The 19,730-nt window shown below is 39.0% G+C and overlaps 2 protein-coding genes across 2 annotated transcripts; one reads left to right on the top strand and one right to left on the bottom strand.

Annotated features, from left to right (window-relative positions):
- Positions 1–1,747: 1,747 nt before the first annotated feature.
- pcyt1aa (phosphate cytidylyltransferase 1A, choline a) lies at positions 1,748–13,647 on the bottom strand. The gene is made up of 9 exons (XM_074689343.1): positions 13,292–13,647; positions 10,883–10,996; positions 10,158–10,257; positions 9,083–9,199; positions 8,596–8,747; positions 8,346–8,424; positions 6,707–6,849; positions 6,386–6,574; positions 1,748–4,055 (listed from the first exon to the last, which is right to left on the bottom strand). The coding sequence occupies exons 2-9, from the start codon at positions 10,994–10,996 to the stop codon at positions 3,834–3,836; spliced, it is 1,116 nt and encodes a 371-aa protein (XP_074545444.1). The 5' UTR covers positions 13,292–13,647; the 3' UTR covers positions 1,748–3,833.
- Positions 13,648–16,446: 2,799 nt separating this feature from the next.
- On the top strand, positions 16,447–18,688 carry LOC141804273 (uncharacterized). Its single transcript, XM_074688617.1, has 5 exons — positions 16,447–16,500; positions 17,213–17,276; positions 17,418–17,462; positions 17,761–17,909; positions 18,006–18,688. The coding sequence occupies exons 1-5, from the start codon at positions 16,447–16,449 to the stop codon at positions 18,681–18,683; spliced, it is 990 nt and encodes a 329-aa protein (XP_074544718.1). The 3' UTR covers positions 18,684–18,688.
- Positions 18,689–19,730: the final 1,042 nt, after the last annotated feature.

Raw genomic sequence — 19,730 nt, 5'->3', positions numbered from 1 at the left:
TTTCATACTATGTACGTAATACTGTATACATTCAACACTCAATTCTAATATTTATGTAAATTATTGGTAAAAGTAGTTTTAAAGGTTTTAAGGTGGCTCAATGGGCAAAAAAATGGCCATTTGACCTTTTTTTAGACTCAGTAATTCCTTTGCTGTTCAAAACTTGTGTTTTGTATTCTTTAAAGATGTTACATTTGGAATTGTAACTCAATACCCTAGATTCCTGAGGAACCCCTCCTAGAGTACTGACCACACCCATTTCAAGGTGATTCAAAACAAAAGAAATCTCAAGAAAAAATAAATGCAACATGCTTCAAACTTTACAAAAAGAATAATACCCAGAACTGTGCAACCTGCCACTCTGAGCTCATAACTGCACATATTTTAGCTGTAATCTGAGTAAAAATATAATTATCCATAAATGTGTGTAAACAGCATTAAACAATCCCCGGTAACTCTTCAGTGGTTGATCTGAAGCTCACAAAATTGGCAGGTTGCACAGCTCTGTGAATGTCTAAAACCAGAGGTGTCAAGTAACTGTATAAAAATACTTTGTTACCTTACTAATTAAAAATTTTGGGTATCTATACTTAACCTGAGTAATTATTTTTAGCTGACTTTTTACTTCTGTCATTACATTTTCAGGCAAATATCTGTAGTTTCTACTCTGCATGTTTTAAAAATCGCCTCGCTACTCCTGTTTTATTCCAGCTTGTCATTGTTCAAAAAGACACCCACCAAAAGAGTAAAAACCTGAAAATTGCTGAAATCTCGTCATCCAGAAAGAGTGAGTTTGATTGTGGATGGAAGAGATGTATAAACGTACAACTATTCCAATATCCTATTAGTTTGTATGTGATCCATCACACCTGCTCATGACACAAATAACGCCACACTTCAGCAAAGACATAACAGACCATAATATGAAGATGTCTGTGGCAGAGACTCAGGAGAGGGATGAACTATATGAACTATAGGCTCCTGTGGCACAGTCCAAGCTTTTGATCTTAATGGCATTTTTCCCCCTTTAAGTTATTTTTACTTTCATACTTGAAGTAGTTTTGAAACCAGTACTTTTACACCTTTACTTAAGTAAAAAGCTTGAGTTGATACTTCAACTTCTTCAAAAGTCTTTTTAAACCCTAGTATTTATACTTCTACTTGAGTAATGAATGTGAATACTTTTGACTCCTCTGTCTAAGACACCCAGAAAGTTTCAGCCTCTCTTCTTCTGTAGTTTTTGAAGAAATCACACTTCTTTAAATTAATTAATTAATTGTTAAACTAATGAAATGCAGAATTTGAGAAAAATGACCTCAAAAAGTTCAGTTTTTCTTTGGTCACTTCAGAAGGTGACTTAAAGGAAAGACTTTTCCTTTTTTCCATATTTTTTTTTCTACAAAAACAAAAACAAAAATAAATGTGCATGTGTCTAACATTTCACTTGAGTGTTTTTGCACCATCTGTGAGGGAGCCAACCAAAGAAAAAGAAAAAAAGGGTGACCCAGCAGAAATTTAATTTTTCTGGTAAACAAGTGATCAAATTAAAATAGAAAATACCGATTTCTTTTTACCTAGTTTCCTTGATGTGTCCCCTTTGGTTCCTTTGTTTTCATGTGGGTAGACTGAGTATTATGTTTTAAGTTATACACAAAGCATGAGGATTTGATGATACCTCATCAGTATTGTTTTTACATATTGGACAATATTTGTGTGCAAGTACTAGTCAGTGTTCAAGGACAAATTAAAAGCTTAAGATCAAAAATGCTTTGGCCAACATGTTTAATACATTTCTCCTGTCTCACTTTTCCTCTACATCCAGGACACAAAACAAAAATAAACCCCAAACAGTCAAATAAAACAATATTAAAACAGTTGCTGTTAAAAACATTTACATTTGTATCTTGCAGTAGTGGCTGCTGTTGGCTTACCACTGGAGTCTTTACCAAGAGGAACTGGTAACGTGGACATGCTGTTCATGAGAAGTTCACACTGATTTAAAGGAAGAGATTCCACAAGAATCAAGGTGAGACTGCCCCAAAAGTAGCTTAGCACCAAAATCTAGGCTGGATTTCTGCAGCTCATTATGCACTTATTGTACTGTCAGCAGTGATTTTCCAACTTTGAAATCTGATTTTAACCCATAAGATCACAGGGAGTTCTAGTCCCTGTAACAGAGTCAAACTTTAACAAGTGCTTTTTGGAGACCGAGCCTCAAAGATCAATCTGACATCTGTGAACATTTATATTTGAGTCGTCTGACAGGAGCCTGTTCTTAGATCACCTGTGATGGGACACTTTCAACAGTTATACAGGAAACACAAGACATGCTGAATCAATGGAGATGCACACCACAACAAGTATTTGACCCAGTCATATTACGTCAGTGCTGCAACAATGGCTCAGTTCAGAAAAACAGGGAAAAACCCTCAAACTTTGTGCTCGTCTTCGGGAACAGTGAGGAAGGAGGTAGGTTTTAACAGAAAATGTTGTTCCAGGGTCTCATCGGTGCATAAAACTGAATCCCTCATTGACAAATATTCTCCTCTGGCCTGATGATGATGATGATGATTTGGAAGTTTTGGGACACCTTTTACTTTGCCATGGTGTGCTGCAGGCTTCAGTCATGTGCTTGTGGCTCGACCCGCCGAAAGATTTCTTGAAAAGCAGGATGTTTAAACAGTTCTTAGATCACTGCAAAGATGTGATACTTAATTCAGTAATCATGACTTTCAGATGAAGTTTATTGTTCCTCCACAGGCCCAGGTGATGCAGAGTCCGCACTACAAAAATACATAGAAGTCTTGTATCTGTGATCATGTTGATCCACTGCTCAGCCTGTAAAGCATTTCTACACGACTACGATTGCTCTCTGTGCACAGGACAAAGAAAGGAAAGAGGAAAGCTACAAAAATAAGTATTTGCACATCTGCATTAACTCAAAAACAACCACATCCAGTTTGGAACTCGTCTTTCGAGGACTGAACATTTAAAGGTTAATTTATTACTGGAAGTCAAAGCTGATCCCAGGTCCATGAAGTGTTCTGGTGTCAGACATTTTAAACATGCTTATGTAGGAGCTTGCACACTCACAAACATGCACTCACACACACACACCCACACACACACACTTGCAGCCCCCAAAGCAGGCAAACTGATAGGGGAAAAAGATGCTGTTTAGCAGACATTATTAACACTTAACACTTCAGCTCAGATCATAATCTGGATTCTCCCCCCATTATTAAAAAAGACAAGTTGATTTGTTGTTAGTACGCGTGTGAGCAGATCATTAAAATGTCCAGTTTTTAACCTGCTCTGAAAAACTCCCCACCACAGATATTCAGCAGTGTCTCCGCAAGGTATCAGCTAACCTCTCCCACACCAAACTCAATGTGCTGATCCAACATGTGACCAAAAACCTGTGAGCCCTCCTGCTAAAGAAAGCCATGACAAAAAAAAAACACAAACTTACACCTCATCGCCACTGACATAAGAATACAGAGTGTTAAAGCCACGCATATTCCTAACGGACAGCGAGGGACTAAAAAACATCAAAAGTGACTGTGATGAATTAAACTAAATTCAAATAACTCAGGTGACTAGTGGAAACTTTTACTGACCAATACACAGAACAAAAAAAGGATAAAACTGGCTGTTAAAAACAAAATCTGTGACTGGCTGTCATGGTTAACATGAAAGTGACACGCTAAAGGTCAAAGTAAAATCATAAACTGAAAGGATAAAGAAGCAGGAGCTCAGTGAAAATTGCGTTCCTCAACAGATCAGTTTGAACTGACCGAGGCCCGGGAAAGAGCGGTGAGGTTAAAACTGCTCTAATTTTCATCGTCTTCATCATCATCATCATCACTGATGAGGTACCCACGAGCCCCGCTGTGGTGGGAGGGAGGGGAGGGAGGAGGGGAGGCCTTAGTGAAGAAGGGGAGGCGGAAGGTGGGAGACGGGGAGCGCTCCTCTCGAGTGGGGCTGCTGTTGGGGCTCTGCCTGGGGCTGATGGCCTGCAGCATGCGGCCTTTCCCTTCTTTCAGCATGTGTTTCTGTGGACGGAGAGAGAAACAAAGGAGATTATCTCTTATATCACTCGATCAACAGGCGCTTTACTGCAGCCTCAGGGGTCAAGAACAGACGCTGAGTCACATCTGTTTGCTGTGACCTTAAAATCAGTTCAGCTCTGTGCTTTTAGCCACAGATTTGGTAACATTTGAAGTTGTGCTCTGTTTTCAGCTGGGTGTGGGATTAAACTCAGCAACTGAAGGGAATTTTATTGTAAAACAGTATGACTGCTTTTGTCTGATCTGGTCTCATCTAAAGTTGTTTTAGAAATAACGAAATCAAAGAGGAAGGAAAGAATACTGATGAACTGAAGAAAGAGCCCAGAGTCGTCAGGTGGGCTGTATCAAAAACTGAGCAGAGACAAAGAGCTGTCCTCACAAATCAAATCAGCTCAAACATCCGTCCCACATAAAAAAATATCCAGAGGTCATGTTAATAGATGACAGACAGCACTTAAGTGCAGTACATGTGAAGTTAGCGCCAACAGGTCGTTATCCTAGCTTAGCATAAAGTCTGGAAGTAGATGGAAACAGCTGGCTTTGTAGTCAGGAACTTCCTGGAGTCCCACTCCCACACCCCGACTCATCGATCCTAAAGGTTGTTTTTCTCTCTGTCTGTGAGTTTTAAGACCCACAGTCACATTAGAGAGTGTGTAAGCAGTCTTCCTCTCCTGTGAATCTGCATTTCTGCCAACCTTTCTACAAGGCTTACCCAGAATTCATTGAGGGCATGAGTGGAGAAAACCCAACATGTTGTCTTCTTAACGCCTTCTTACTTGCCTCTACTTTTTTATTGTTTAATCAATTAATCTTTAAATGCTTTATTTACTTTGATTTGATTCTTCTCTACATTAAATGACTGTTTTATTTTATTGTTGTATCTATATTTATGAGTTTCCTGTGACCAGTTTAATAAACTTAAAATCTTATTTTATTGCTTTTGGCTTTCACTGCTATTATAATAACTTTGATCTCCTTTTATTTGTCTTCTTTATTACCAAAGTTGTTTTTGTCTTTCTTATCATTTCTTTCCTTCTTATTTTCTCTGGTCTTAAAGGTCTCTGTCTTTGAAGCTGGGTTCTTCTCTCCTGCTGTTGTGTTCTCATGTGTTTACTATACATTTAGAGGGTGTACCCCTGATTAGCTTTTATTGGTTCACTGATTGTTTGCTGACCTTTGTTTATTATTATAATTATTTAGTATTATCTTTTATTTATTTTGATTTTTATTATTGTATTAATGTATTTATGATTATGATTGTGATTATTATTATTATTATTATTATTATTATTATTATTATTATTATTATTATTATTATTATTATTATTATTATATTAACATCATAGTTTAGTGAAACTCTACTGCGGAAAAGACACTAGAAAAAACTGAAAGCAGACATTTTCCTCAATTGTAATAATTAAAGGCACAACTTGTTTGGGACAAAGTGTGATGCCATGAGTGTGTCTAATTCCACATTTTATGCCAGCTTAAGCCCACTGCAATTCAACAAAAGCACTGGAATGAAGTTCTGACAGCAGTGTGTTGTCTTGCAGATTATATTACAGCGAAGCAGAAGTGAAAGAGGCATGACTTGTTGAAACACGGAGGGAGGGAGGGAATTTGAATTAGATTAGTGAATCAACAGGAAGTTACTGCTCAGGGCTTGTGAAGAGTCCAGCAGATATTGCTGGTAACCTCTTGCTTTAACCCTTAACTTTTTATACAAATCGCATTAGACCTGTTGATCTAAAAGATTTTGAGCAGCTGTTTTTTGCATTTGGTTCCTTTTAGATTTCAGGAACACATTTTCAAGGGTGGATAATAACACCTCTAAAAAATTGTTTTGAAAATAATCTACAAACAATAAAATCAAACTGAAACTTCTCACTGACATACAGACCTAAATACCAGCTGAAATGAAATTCACAGACCTCTGCAGTTTCTATTTGTAGACAAGAGGTGTGTTTGCTTGATGAACGCCTTCAGGCTCACGATTTTCATACCTTCAGGCAGTCTGTTGTTAAGCTCAAACCAGAACAGAGGTGAAACAAATGTATTGCCTTTGAAAGCACACGCCTAAAGTATTTGCATCATGTTCAAAAATCACATGACCTTTATTGTGTTTCAAGCTCTAAACGAATCAGAAAAGGCCTCTCACTAAATTGCTCTACAGTAAACTTTCTGTCATACTTAGAGAAGATCACAAATATAAAACCTTCCTCTCACATTCCCAGGCCGTCAGCAGTGTAAATAAGGATGCTTTTGTTTGTCCCTCTTCCTAATCAGACAGTGATTAAAAAAAACAACATCCTCACCAGAGCTCCCTCAGGGCCAAACATCTGCAGAAAGTTGCCAATGAACTCTCTGGATTTTTCCTCCCATTTCTGGATGAGGTCGATGCTCTTCTCCTCCACCTTCTGGACAAACTCTTTGCTCTTCTCCTCCACATCCCGGACCTTCCTCTTCACCTTGTCCACGCGCTCCTGCAGGTGGTACTTTTTCTCCTGAGAAGAGAGAAGACAGCATAGGTTACAAAATGAGTGGTGATAGTTTCATGTACCCTCACACAGCTTTTACATCACTGAAACAACTGTACGCTGGTCAGGACCTAAGCCTCCCAGAGTTCAGTTTCATACATTTATGAAGCTGACGTTGAGCTCCTTTGCTGTGTATCCTCTCTGCAGGTTGCGTCTGACGTACACATCGTAGTCACGGACGATGCGTGTGATGATGTCAGAAGTGGAGATGCCCTCTGTCCGCTGGGTTGGAGCAAACATTCCTGTGGAGAGCAGAAGTGGTCACTGAGATGAAAAAACAATTCTGACAAAGGTTTGTGACAAAGAAAACAAAAAAACACAGAAATCAAAACACATTTGTTTTGCATGTTGTAAGTATTAGCTTTACATCTCAACACATCAAGATTTAAAAATCAGCTCCAAAAAATACCTTCTTGTGATGCTATTGTAAATTTATTCAAATTTATTTAGTTATAAATAATTCAATTTAGTTAAATTCATTTATTGAATTTTTGAAGAGATCCTATATTTTATTTTGTCTTGTTGTATTTTTTTTTTCTTTTGGGGGGGGGGGTTTGCTTTGTTGTTGTTTTTTGTTTGTTTTCTTATTTGATGTTATGTTACTATATTGCCATGTATGATAGGTTGTTTGAATGCTCACCTGTTATTAAATTAAAAATAATTTTTAAAAAAAATAAATAATAAAAAATCAGCTCCAAGCTCTTGTTCTAAGTACCTCTTTATGTGAGGAACATTTTTGGGTATCATCTTGCAGTCGTAATTTTTTTTAACCTAAACTTATCTACCTCTTATATGAGGTGGTATTTATGGGTGTATTCACACCTGGATCATTTAGGGCAGCTGTTCAGAAAAAATGAGCAGCCCACCAGAAACCCCAGTTCATTTGGGCATATGTAAACGCTGACAACTGTACAGTCAAAAAAGCAGAGGAAGAAGGAGTTGAAGAATCAACCACAGCAGCAGAAGATGAGAAGGCTAGAGAACTGAAGAAAATGAGTCTTGGGCTCACCTGGAGCAGTAAAGAAATGAAGTGCCTTATCAAAGTGGTTTAACGCAGTCCGGACTCTTAAAAACTACATACATTGATCATATACACGCACTATTAGCCAGATAAACACTAGAACGCTAATTAGCTACACACATTGTTGATGCGCCATGGCTGTTCCTCCCTGTGGAAAGCGGGTAAGAACATGAATGAATGAATGACTGATGATAAAGAAACTCCCCACCCTTCTGGTGTGATTTCTGACCAATGAGAGAAAAAAATCGATAGCACGTGGCTTTTGTATACTACTTTGGACCGCAACAGATTGTCGCCTTGTAAACACAAACAAACCAGGTGACAACCACAACAATTGTATCGTTTTTGCCCCTGAATCAGAACAAAGCAAACGAGTTAGAGGTGTGAATACACTCTTAATCTCTTTCCTTTCTTCCCTCTTTAGTATTTGTGTTCATTCGTATCTACACTTATCTAACCCATCACAGCCACTGTATTCTCAGCACACACTCAGTGATTCATAGAGAGTATGTGCATGCATAGCACATACATACATTTGGTACATAAAAGTACCAAAGCCAGTTCACAATACTACTCTGCACAACCCGAGTTAATACAAAGTTCATTTAAATGACTCTGAATATTTTCCGTAGTGCAGAATGACACAGTTTTCTTCATGTGTTAAAGCAGTAGAGCTAACTAAACTGTTTCATTATTGTCAGCTACTTTCTCACTTACCAGCTTCTTTAATGTGCTTGTACACATCATCACTGCCTGCCGAGGAGTATGGGATGTCATCATGGGCAACAAAATCAATCTAGAGGTCATAGAAACACATGTCAACAGAGTGTGTCCACATCTAGAAAGTTAATACTAATAACTTAAAACCATTAAAAGAAGCAGAAACATGGACAGGTGCTCTCCACTATTGAATTCACCAAATGAAGCTGTTTCTGTTGTTTTCTTTTCTGAACTTTTTTCAACTCACTCGATGTCTTGCGAGGAACTCGGGCGTTAACGTCCACGGAGCATTTCGGACCACTTCATCCACGTAGCGGCAGTGTCTGATGGCGTCGTAGCGTTCATCCTCGTTCATCACCGTGAAGCCTTTGTATTTGTGGGTCAGGGCATCACTGCACACTTCAAATTAAACATAACTGATATCACTAAGTGCATTTCATTGTTCTGATGAGATTTAAAGCAGCCTGTTTCTGTGTTTGTGCATGTCATTAATCTTGAGCTCTGATTTTTAACAATGATCAGAGACCCCAGTACAGTCATTTTAATTCAGAGAAAAACCACAGAACTGGTGAACACAGACATGTAAATTTAACCAGTTCTTGGTTCTCTAAGTTCTAACCAAGCCATCTTGATTTGAATTTTATTTAAAATCAAAAAGATGCTGAGAAGTGGTCCATGACAAGGGGAAAAAGTAACAGTAATAGAGACACACACGGACACAGACTCACACTTACCTCCAACAATGAGGTGTGTGTTTGGAAATAGACCTTTGGCCTGCATGAGTGCTCTGGCATGTCCTGAGTGGAAGACATCAAAGATACCATCTGCGTACACCCGCACCGGTCTGTCGACTGAACGAAGAGAGACGAGGTGAGACAAGCAGCAATGAAACACACTGAGGGGAGAGGCTGCTACAGTAAAGCTCCATTTCCACCAAGGGGTTCAGTTCGGTTTGTATACGGCATGCATTTTACAGCGTTTCCACTGAATAATTCTGGATCAGTTCCCCAAATAACGGAGACAAAACGTCCCACTTTTTTGGGACCCTTCTGTAGAGGTGTCAGACTACACTGATCAGATCCAACAAGGAGGAGCTACAACACTGCTGTCCATTGATTGGTCAATAGAATCATCACTTGCTGTGCAACAGTGGCTGTATTTCTCCTGGGTGGTACACAGTCTCCTCTGAAACAAAACTTGATTGCGCTTTGTCACAAAGAGCCGCATGCCGATCCCAGAGAACGAAATGCTGGATGTCTTTCATCGTTGCTCTTTGTTTACCATGTCATGTTTTTTTTGTTCGTTGGATTTATTAGCGGGCTACACTTTGTCATGCAGCTGTAGCATCACACTATTTATTTTTTTAACTGATGCGGCTGTTGGCATCCAGCTTATACGCCACCTACCACAAGGGGGCATGGTTGGGTGTGGAAACGCAAACAGGACCAGGCTTAACCGAGCCAACCCGTAACAATCCGTAGTGAACTAAACTGGACTGCTTGGTGGAAACGAGGCTTCAGGGACCATCAGTATTAGCTAATCTCATTCAAACACATTCACACACTGCTGAATAACAGCAGGAGCAATTTGGGATTCAGTGTCTTGCCAAAGTCTGGTAAACCTGACCTTCTGATTCAGAGACAATCAACTTGACGTCGGCAGCACCCGTAAAGGTCATTTTATTTTTCATTCAATACAAAGTCAATCTAAAACCTAGAGATGCACCGACCAGGTCCTGGTATCAAGTATCATTCCAGTGCCATTACCAAAGCCAAGGTATGGATTCTTAAAAGGAGAGCTCAGACTCACGTGGTGTTCCCCTCTTGGCCTCGTCCATGCTGACTCTCTCATAGGGTTTACCATCAGCTGGTTCCAGCTCATCTGCGAAAGGAGCAGGGTTCTTCAATCCCTAAAGGAGCCAACAGAAAGAGAGAGATCCAAGATTTAATGTCTTTCATCATTACTCATTATTAACAAGGAGACACTGTTATCTATCCTTTGAGCTGTAAATTAAAGTTTAATGAAAAACAAAATGACCTGATGCCATTCAAAGGAGAATTTGATTTGTGATAAGAATTAAAGGTCCCATGTTATGCAAAAATCACTTTATTAAGGCTTTTAGTGACGTGGAAGAGCAGGGTGGTATCAGCGGTGTCTCATTTACATATGAAGGTCACGCCCACTAAATCAGAGCGTTCTGAACAGAGGGGCTATGAGAGCCTGGAAACAATGCTGCTGTGCTTGATTTATTGGCTTTTTGGACCAAAACATGTTACTAATATTTCATGAAGACATCAATGATCCATTTTAAACTGCAGAAAAGGAGCATAATATGGGACCTTTAAACATGCTGCCCTGCATGTAAAAAAAAACCCATCTGGATAGCAGCCCTTCTGCATGCAGGTGTAGCCATCTTTGTTCATGTGTTCTCCCCCTCTAACAGCCTGAGTCCTCCCCTGCACATACAGCTCATGCATAAAACAGCAAAGGTTGCGTTGGCTGCTCAGTGGCAGTTTAAAGGACAGCTGACTCACCACAGTACATCTGGGGATTTTCCCAAGCCTCTCGCCCTCCTCTGTCTCACCATTGGAGCCATCTCTCCTCCTCTTTCTGGACAGCAGCAGTCCACTGGAGCTCTGGGCCTCCATCTGTGTAACAAAGCAGAACAGTTTCATTCATGAGCACCAAGCACTGCTGTGACTTCAGAGTAACACTCAAAAAGGTCACGCAGATGCAGACTGACTTTTAAGCTGCATCATGTTCTGGTCGTGAAGTGTAGATTACATGACTACATAACGTAGCACACAGAGCAGACAGACTGTAAATATAGACAGCAGGGTGTCACACCAAGTGACACATACACAGTCAACTTTCACCCAGTGACAGAGACAGTGAGAACACAGCATGGGTCAGCTCGATGAAATAGAAGCCGGTCACTGGATTAACAAAAAAAAGTAGAAGAATTTCACCAGTAATTAAAGCTGGTCTGAAAATCATCTAACGCCACCTGTTTCTAATGTAAACCCCTCATTGATGCACATACATCCTCTGACACACAAACTCTACCTCAGGGATATCTCCACTACAGTTTAAGAGTGACCCAAATGAAATGAACACCAGATATCACTCAGCTCTACTTCCCCAGACTCCAGCTGACACTATTTTAACACAACATCCAGCTGGATGACTTTCATGTGACCACGTAATGACACGTTGATTTTCAGTGTTACTCTGGAGCATAACCCATTACCCAGAACAACATGAGCTACAGTTATTTAAGGTATTGTGATTTTTTTTAGAATTTACAAAGATTTTTTTTAACTATCTCAGATCTCAGATATCTGGAGGAGACAGAAAGATGAACTGATGAAAAATTACCAACATTGTCCCTAAATAATTTTCTTATCTTTACAGTATCTTTACACTCTGACCAGGGTTGTTCACATCACTTCCTACGTTGAATACACATCAACAAAATGCCCTGGCAGACTTAGTATGGTAGGTCATAAAGGGTTAAAAATCATTTCATGAAAAGGTCCAGGTTCAAGGATCAGTCTTTTTGCGAGGCCTATAATTGCCCTGTGTTTCCAGGGAGGACAGGGGGGGATTTATAAATGTTATTGAATATTGGGATCAAATTCCATTTTCTAAACAGAGTTTGAACCACCTGGCATAGTAATCACATTAAATTTGTCTTATCTGCTCCAAAGGCGGAAATAAACGCCACTTTGGCCACTGTCCTTTTACAAATGTCCCTGTTAGGAGTTACGGCTCTGCCCCATTCCACACATTCCATTACGCCACATAGGATGAAGCCACAGGTCATTAAAGGGAGGGCCCAGTTAGGAAATTTCTTAGTTTGCCACTTTTTGCACTCGTGATTTATTCTTGCCCACTCTTGGCTGGACTTGTGCTGCTGTGTCATCAGTTATGAAAGAGTGACTCAGTACAATGAGCGACAGGCATGGTGCACAATCCAGTGATGGTGACACCCGATCCAAATCTGTGCCCCCTGCTTCCCTCCTTCTTTCTCTCTTTGAAACAGCTGAGATATGAGGGCGAGAAGCCCTGCAGGGCTCTCACACTCTGACAGAGAAGATTTACATGAGCCGCATTTGTCATCATAACTGGAACAGGCTGCTAAAATAAGAAAGCAACAAAAAGGACAGAGCCAAGTCTGGTATAACCTGATCCTCTGTAACAGTGGTTCTACATATTCACTTAAACCTTGTAAAAGAGTGTCTTTATAAAAGCAGTGGAGGAAACAATAATGAATTGACTCTAATAATCAATATTTCAGTTGATCAAAAATTCTTTTAAAAAATCATGTGGGATATAGGCGATGGTGAGCAATTGCACATGAAAATTTACACCTATCACAGAAAGCTTGAAGAAAAATGTTTGATATGTGATAAAAGTGATAAATCAGGAATCAACATTTTAAGAAATTACTAATGAATCTATTTACTGCTTTGGCTTCTAAACCTTACTTCTAAAACTGCTGAATGATTAAAGACCTAAAGGAAAAACGGTTTTGGTCTTTTATTACCTTTCAAATAAAATAATAAAAAAAATAAAACAGAGAAAAAAAACTTGGTATTGGACCGCTGTCATGCTTCATGACCCCACTTTGAGCACCTAAGGCTGCATCTGTATTTCACAAAATGTTCCCATGTCTGCTTCTTTGTTTATTTTAGCATATAACGTGGGCGAGGCTACAGAAACAACACCAAAGTTGTCCAAAGTAATCACAGAAGTTCCCCGTGACTGAAACAGCTGAAAGAGGAGTTGTTAATTTACTTGTGACACAAAGTAAACAGCTTTGATGTCAAACCCTGGCAGATGAGACGCTTTAGCTGGTTGGCAAAGAGCTTTAAAAGCGACATGCAAACTAACTCAGCTAGTGAGGTGAGCTAACGTCAGACAACTTTCTGCTTACTTACCGTTCACTCTTTCTGTCTGGAATGCTGCTCTGCAGGAGTGGGAGCTTCCTAGCCTCGCACTGCCAGTCTCCCGGCTAGCTAAAAGCAAAAAGCCAGCTAAGCTGCCTGCTACAGACGGACGCTAGCTAGCAGGCTAGCAGTCCAGTTTGAGTGTCTGCTAGCTGACTAACCGTTGGCTCGTCCTTAAGCCGACAGCAGCAACAACGTTTAGTATGATCGGCTCCTTCGTGTCCAACACTCTGCTACTCGCTATGTTGCTGGCAGAAAACTTCAACGACGCAACGAACTCACAAAATTTGAGCAGTGACAGCTTGTACTACAACGCTGACAGGTCAACTACACAGGAACTACAAAACTTCAACATCCTTACAGGAAATGACGCAACGCACTAATCATTTCCTGTGCGGCCTGCTTAGCCGCCTATTGGACATTAATAAAATTACATCTAATAACTCACATCGGTAATTGAGCCACATACTTTTTAAAGATGACTCTAAGTATGTCTTTTTTTATATTATAATATTTTATTTAGTTTTTTTTAAATATAGGAGAGAAGAACATGTTTTGACAACACATTAAGGTTTGCCAAATCAGCAGCACAAAATAATGAAAACAAATAAATAAAAATAAACCAGCAAATAAGACATGACACTTAGACAAAGATAAACTAAATAACTTAGGACGTATCGGCTTTAACCTTTAATTTGAAATCCTCATCCCTTGGCCCTTATATGGAGAAGGCACAGAGGTTGTGATGTTTTTGTGATGCCATAGATCAGAGAAACTTTTATCTCAGTCCTTAATAATCATGTTTTTTTTCAGAGGCATAGTATGGCACACTCTTGTTTACAGATTTGGAATAAACCATTTTTTACCTCTTCTCATGAAATGGTTGCGATTCACAAAGGTCAGTTGTAGTTAAATTTTATTGAAAAATGTTTGAGAAAGATTGATAAGTAAAGCTATGAGATGATATACATTTCATCTATAAAGAATATATCACATTGTCACTATTATTTCATTCAGTGAAGTGATATATATTTTAATCCAACTTGAGTGGAAATTTACTATATTCATTATTTATTTCTGTTTTGCATGACATTGTTCCTTGGAAGTGGGGAGAGAAATAATTCATCATACAGATAAACACTTTTACAAGTAGAGGTTTTACCATTTACCAGCATTTATCTTATATTGTCAAATGAACCCAAACAAATAATAGTAATAAAATCACTTCCCATTTTTCTCCTGGACAGAGATTTATATATTCAAGGTTTCAAGCTGTGTGCACAGCCTTCTCACTTTTGTAAATCAATTTGGTAGATTTCCAGCATAAAGAGTGAGAACTCAGTTTTTAACATTGTGGCTGGGTAGGTGCACACACACAGAGAGGCACTCCATGGCTGGAATGAGGAGCAGAGAGCTGAAAACATCCCTCTGGAGCTGAGCCTCTTGTGTCCTGCAGAGAGCTCCAGGACAAGGTGTAATTTCACTTAAAGATCAGAAGGGCACTGGTTGGAATAATTGATGCCCTGAAGGTGGTGGTTGAGTTGTGCAAGAAGAACAGCCTCTACGGCTCTACGGCCCCCTTCATTAGTGATCTGGGTTGAAATAAGGAACAGGAGGAAATAGGAAGATTCACCAAAATCATCAGTGTTCAATACCATCAACAAACAGTGGTATTTTGCATCACTTATTTTTTAAGTTTAAATAAGCTGTTCTCAAGTCCAGCATATTCAAGTTGAAATAATGTACTTAATTTGTATTTTTTTTTTTTTGCTCCTTTTTGTTAAAGTAAACAATTTCACATTAAAGATTTTTTTCTTTGTAACATTTCTGAAAAAAAAAGAGAGAAAAATGAGGAAAATCATGCCAGAGATCTGAGGACATAACTTGATTTATGTCCTTGCATTTATATAAGAACAAGCAGATTTATTTACAAAGCGGTTGGTGGTTTCAGTGTTTGCGTTGAATAAATGTATATCATTTAAGAGTAACAGGCACTCTTACCCTTCCATTTTTTAGTTTTGTCACAGAGCAATTACTGTATGATGTTTACCATTAGCCACCTGGTAGCGCCCCCACAGACTCCCTGTCTCCTTCTGGGGCTCTTTGATCGCAGTCTACCTGCTGGTTTGAAAGAGCTTGACTGTTGAAATGACAAATTCTGAGCAGGTGGCAAGACGTGCTGAAATCAGTCTCACGAAGTAAAAACAGTAACGAGAGAGTTTGAAAAAAAACAAAAACAGGTATTATCCAGTGATATATAACATAACTGATTATCCATGCAGTGCATTCAAACTTTAGGTAGTGTCCAAACATTTATGTGATTGTACTTTGTGCTTAGACGCCATGTGAAATTTTCATCCATTTGATTTTCTGATGAGCTTTTCTGATGACAGTTGTGTTCCAGGTTAATGCCAACGAATAGTTATCAAAGCTGATTATATTCAAACAGAACCATAATGAATGTTAAGGGATTCATAAATTGCAAACATTTATTTGATTACAGATTTTTGATGATAAATATTTTAAATTACATAAAACAATACATTTAGCAAAATAATATCTGGGTTTGATTGTTTCTCTCTTAGCTAAAAGTTTGATTGTTAAATATACTGTTTTTGTTTTTTTTTATTCCTCAAATGTATTTTAAGATGTGTTCATTCACTGCAAAGACAAGAGCTGAATTATCACAGAAAATAATTGATTGTTTATTTTTTCCAACCACAAATGATTTTTTTCTGCTGCTCTGTGAATACCTGTGCCAGACAGACATTGAGAAATATACAGTATGTGTATTGATCTTGTGTTTTTGAAGTTTTGGAGCAAGGTTTCTCAGGCTGTGTTACAATGTCTCAGTGTTAGCTAGCCCATAATTCCTGCATATTTCTAAGGGACTTAAACAGTGGTTGAGGCTGCTCCCCCTCTCTGGTTTGACTCAAGTTAAAAGCACATATCCAGCTGTTTTGGGGCAGAGTGTTAATTTTTAGATGCCAGACATGTTTTTTCAAGAGTTACTCTACAGTAGCACCATGCGTGTTGCCACATTCTCGGATTTAGTCCACTAAATCATCTGAAAAATAAGATATACATGTTGGACAGATATCGACGAAGAATTAAGCTTTCAACGAGCATCAATATAATATCCAGGGATGGCCTCAGCCAGGACTGTGACACAGAAGGAAACTGGACGGATTGTGCACCCAGTAGGTGCCCTGCTGTTACAAGTTTCTTACGGCTTTACAAGGAGTCACATTTTGTTTGAAGTTGTTCTTTTACTGCTGGTTCATGCTCAGTGTGCTAATGAGCTCTTCCACGTCCCAATTGAAAATGCATGAGGGGTGGAGTTCAGCTGACGTGCAGCTCAGAGGCCAATGGAGCAGCCCCAGTATTTATGAACTGTAATGTTGTGCAGCAGATGAGACCAGGACTGGGGAGATGCTACAACAGGTGAGATGTTCTCTTTTACCTCTGGCCTGATTAAGCTTCATTGTGAAGGAGGAAAAGGCAAAAGAGTAATTTAAATGTATTTATATTTATCAATTTTTATATCAGATAACTTTCCACTGTGCTGGAAATTCCACTGAGGAGAATTATTCAACCAAACTCAGCATTTTAAAGGGAAATCTGTGCATTTTGGGTTGGAAATATGTTTAAAAAGCCACTCTAAATAAAAGACAAAGAAGAACTCATTCTCTAAATATGATTACTATCAAAAAGCATGTTATTCAACAATGCTTTTTTTTCTTTTTGGAAAAATACCTGTATCTGAGGACACGCCATGTAGCCTAATACTCTTGAACTTTTTGATGATGTGCTCCCAGAATGTATGATAACTACCTGGTTAATAACAATGCTGAACAACTGCAGTTGCATGAGGTGTAATGTAAATGTCTGTGTATGATATTGGAACTGCAGATGTGGAGGATGTTTTCCCACGTGTCTGTGTTGAGGTTGCTGTGCTGCCTGCTGCTGGTGCCAGGTTAGTCTGAACAACATTCATAGCATTATTTTTCTTTCTGCTGCTCAGTTCAGAGGATAGATAGAGGAAGATAAGGCTCAAATACTGGATGTCTTTGAAATGTTTTGGAAACATAAATATTATTTTTTTGTCTACCTGTAGGTTTTCTGGAGGCCACTTCCCTGATGAAATTAAAGAATCCTGAAGGTAATCCACAGCTCTTTCTGGTCAGTCTGTCGTTTTTATTGTTACTACTATGGCTCATTACAGAAACAATTTGTATTTTATTTTTAAAAAGAATGGTTAAAACTGACACATAATCACTGCAACACTGTAATATGACCCTTTACTTTTTTGCTATGGGTGAAACATTCAAATGCCACCACTAATTTTGAAAGTAGTTTTTTTCCTGAGGGACACGAATTGAGGCATTTTTCAAATAAAAATTCAGAAGAGGAAAAGATATTTGCTCCATGGTCATTCGTGACTCTGTGCTTTTTCACAGGGAGTTCACTGAGCATCGGCTCTGCTCGAGCTCATGATTTCTTGACTAATTCTCGCCCTAAGAGGAACATTGATCCAAAGTGGTACAGAGGAAATCCTGATTTTCAGTCCTACTATCGTTTCTACAACAGTATTGGACACATTGAAGGAGTAAGTTGATTTTTTAATATTGTTCCTACTTGGATTGGACTCTGCACTAAATCTCTGAATTTGAAACTCTTATTTCTTTTTATGTTTTTCTCTCAGCTGTATGAGATCGACAGGATCCGGATGTTGTATCAGCAGATGCGTCACTTGGAGGTGACCTATGGCGCCGATGCCTCCAGTTACCAAAATGCACTGGGTGTACAGACCACCACTGCAGCACCTACTACTACCACTCAGCCTCCTCCACCTCCCACCACCCCTGCCCCCACACCTGACCCTCTGGCGAACGCTCAGAAGATCTATCTGTGTCATCCCAAAGACCCTCTGTGCAAACCTCAGATTGTCTACCTGCCAACAGGGGCTGTCCCAATCCTGTGCGATCCACGTCACAACCCGGCCTGCAGGCCAAAAACAGAGGAAGAGATAAAAGCTGCTGCTCCCAAACCCACCCTGCCTCCTCCTGCTCCTCCCGCCCCCAAAAAGTCTGACTCACCTCCCCCTCCCCCTATCACAGCTAAAGGTATGGAGTATGACTGTGACCCATATTGGGATCCTGACTGCCTCATAGATCACCCGCCCCGCCCCATCCAGGAAACAACAGCACCAGAAGCCCCTGCTGAGGAAAAAGTGGTAAAAGAAGAAGAGGTAGCAAAAGTAGAGGAAAGTGCCCCTGCTGCAGCCACCCAGAAACCCCTCTACCCCTTCTTTGATCCTTATGATTTCAAACGTGACCTGTATGACCCTCTCAATTACGGTGATCCAGCTGCTGACGAGTAGAAACAAAGCCCCCAAGAAATTTTGTATTGCAGAGTAAAATGATGAATTGAAAAGATGAAACCAAAACAATGCAGGACTATTGAGAAATTCACATGAAAAAAAAGAGATAATAGCTGAAGCCATGTAAATGATGTTTACGCAACGGACATGAAAACAAGGCTGTCACTTCCATACTTCATGAAAACCATTCTCTGTTTTTTTTTTGTTTGTTTGTTTGTTTTGTTTGGGTATGCATAGTAAATGCACAATAACCTTTTGTATAGAGGATCAATAAAAAAATGAAAATTCAACTATAATGCTAATAAAGTGTGAGATTTTGTTTCCATTTTTGTTGCAAAACTCTAGTTGAATAGGTCTGTACAGTATTGAAAAGCTGCTGGCTTAAAATATTAAAGACTCTGAGTACTTCCTTTACCATAACAACAGACAGTAAACAGTAGAAACCACAGGTTATGGCAACTATCTGTTGAGGGGACAGTAACAAAGAAGAATTGGAATGATGTCCAAATAAAAAATGAGATTTTAGATGTGAAGTTTGCATTTATGTCAGTGTCAAAGTATTTTATAAGACAGCTCTACTATTTTTAACAAATTAATAAATTGGTCCCATTTAATTGTCACATTTCATAACCACAAAAGCATGCTAAGTATAAAATCATTCACCCTCCCAGAAGTTATGCAAGTGTACTGATGAAATAATTTATTTGTTTAGAAATGTAATCTCAAGGTATATTTAAAATGTTCATTTCTAAACTTGATAATATGGATCAAGTTGCACTAAACAAGTCAGAATGCCGTAGACATCAATGTTTTCTCTCTGTTTTAGGGTCACCTGGTTTAAAATCCTTTTAAATTTCATTTTAACAGTGTAGTAGATTGCTCAAGTCATATTAATTGTAGCATTTTTTTGCACAATATCAGATTTTATGAGTAAAACTGGTTACATCAATTGACATTTATCAGATTCACCACCATTACATGTCTTTCATCCTCATGTAGATGAGGGTTGGAGCTTACAGGCATTTTGTGAAGTGACAAATGAGTGTC

This window comes from Halichoeres trimaculatus, unplaced genomic scaffold, assembly GCF_033239565.1.
Source record: "Halichoeres trimaculatus isolate MK-OKI-2021-1 unplaced genomic scaffold, fHalTri1.1 fHalTri1_scaffold_15, whole genome shotgun sequence".
Lineage (NCBI taxonomy): Eukaryota > Metazoa > Chordata > Actinopteri > Labriformes > Labridae > Halichoeres > Halichoeres trimaculatus.
This window is presented reverse-complemented; position numbering and strand designations above follow the sequence as displayed.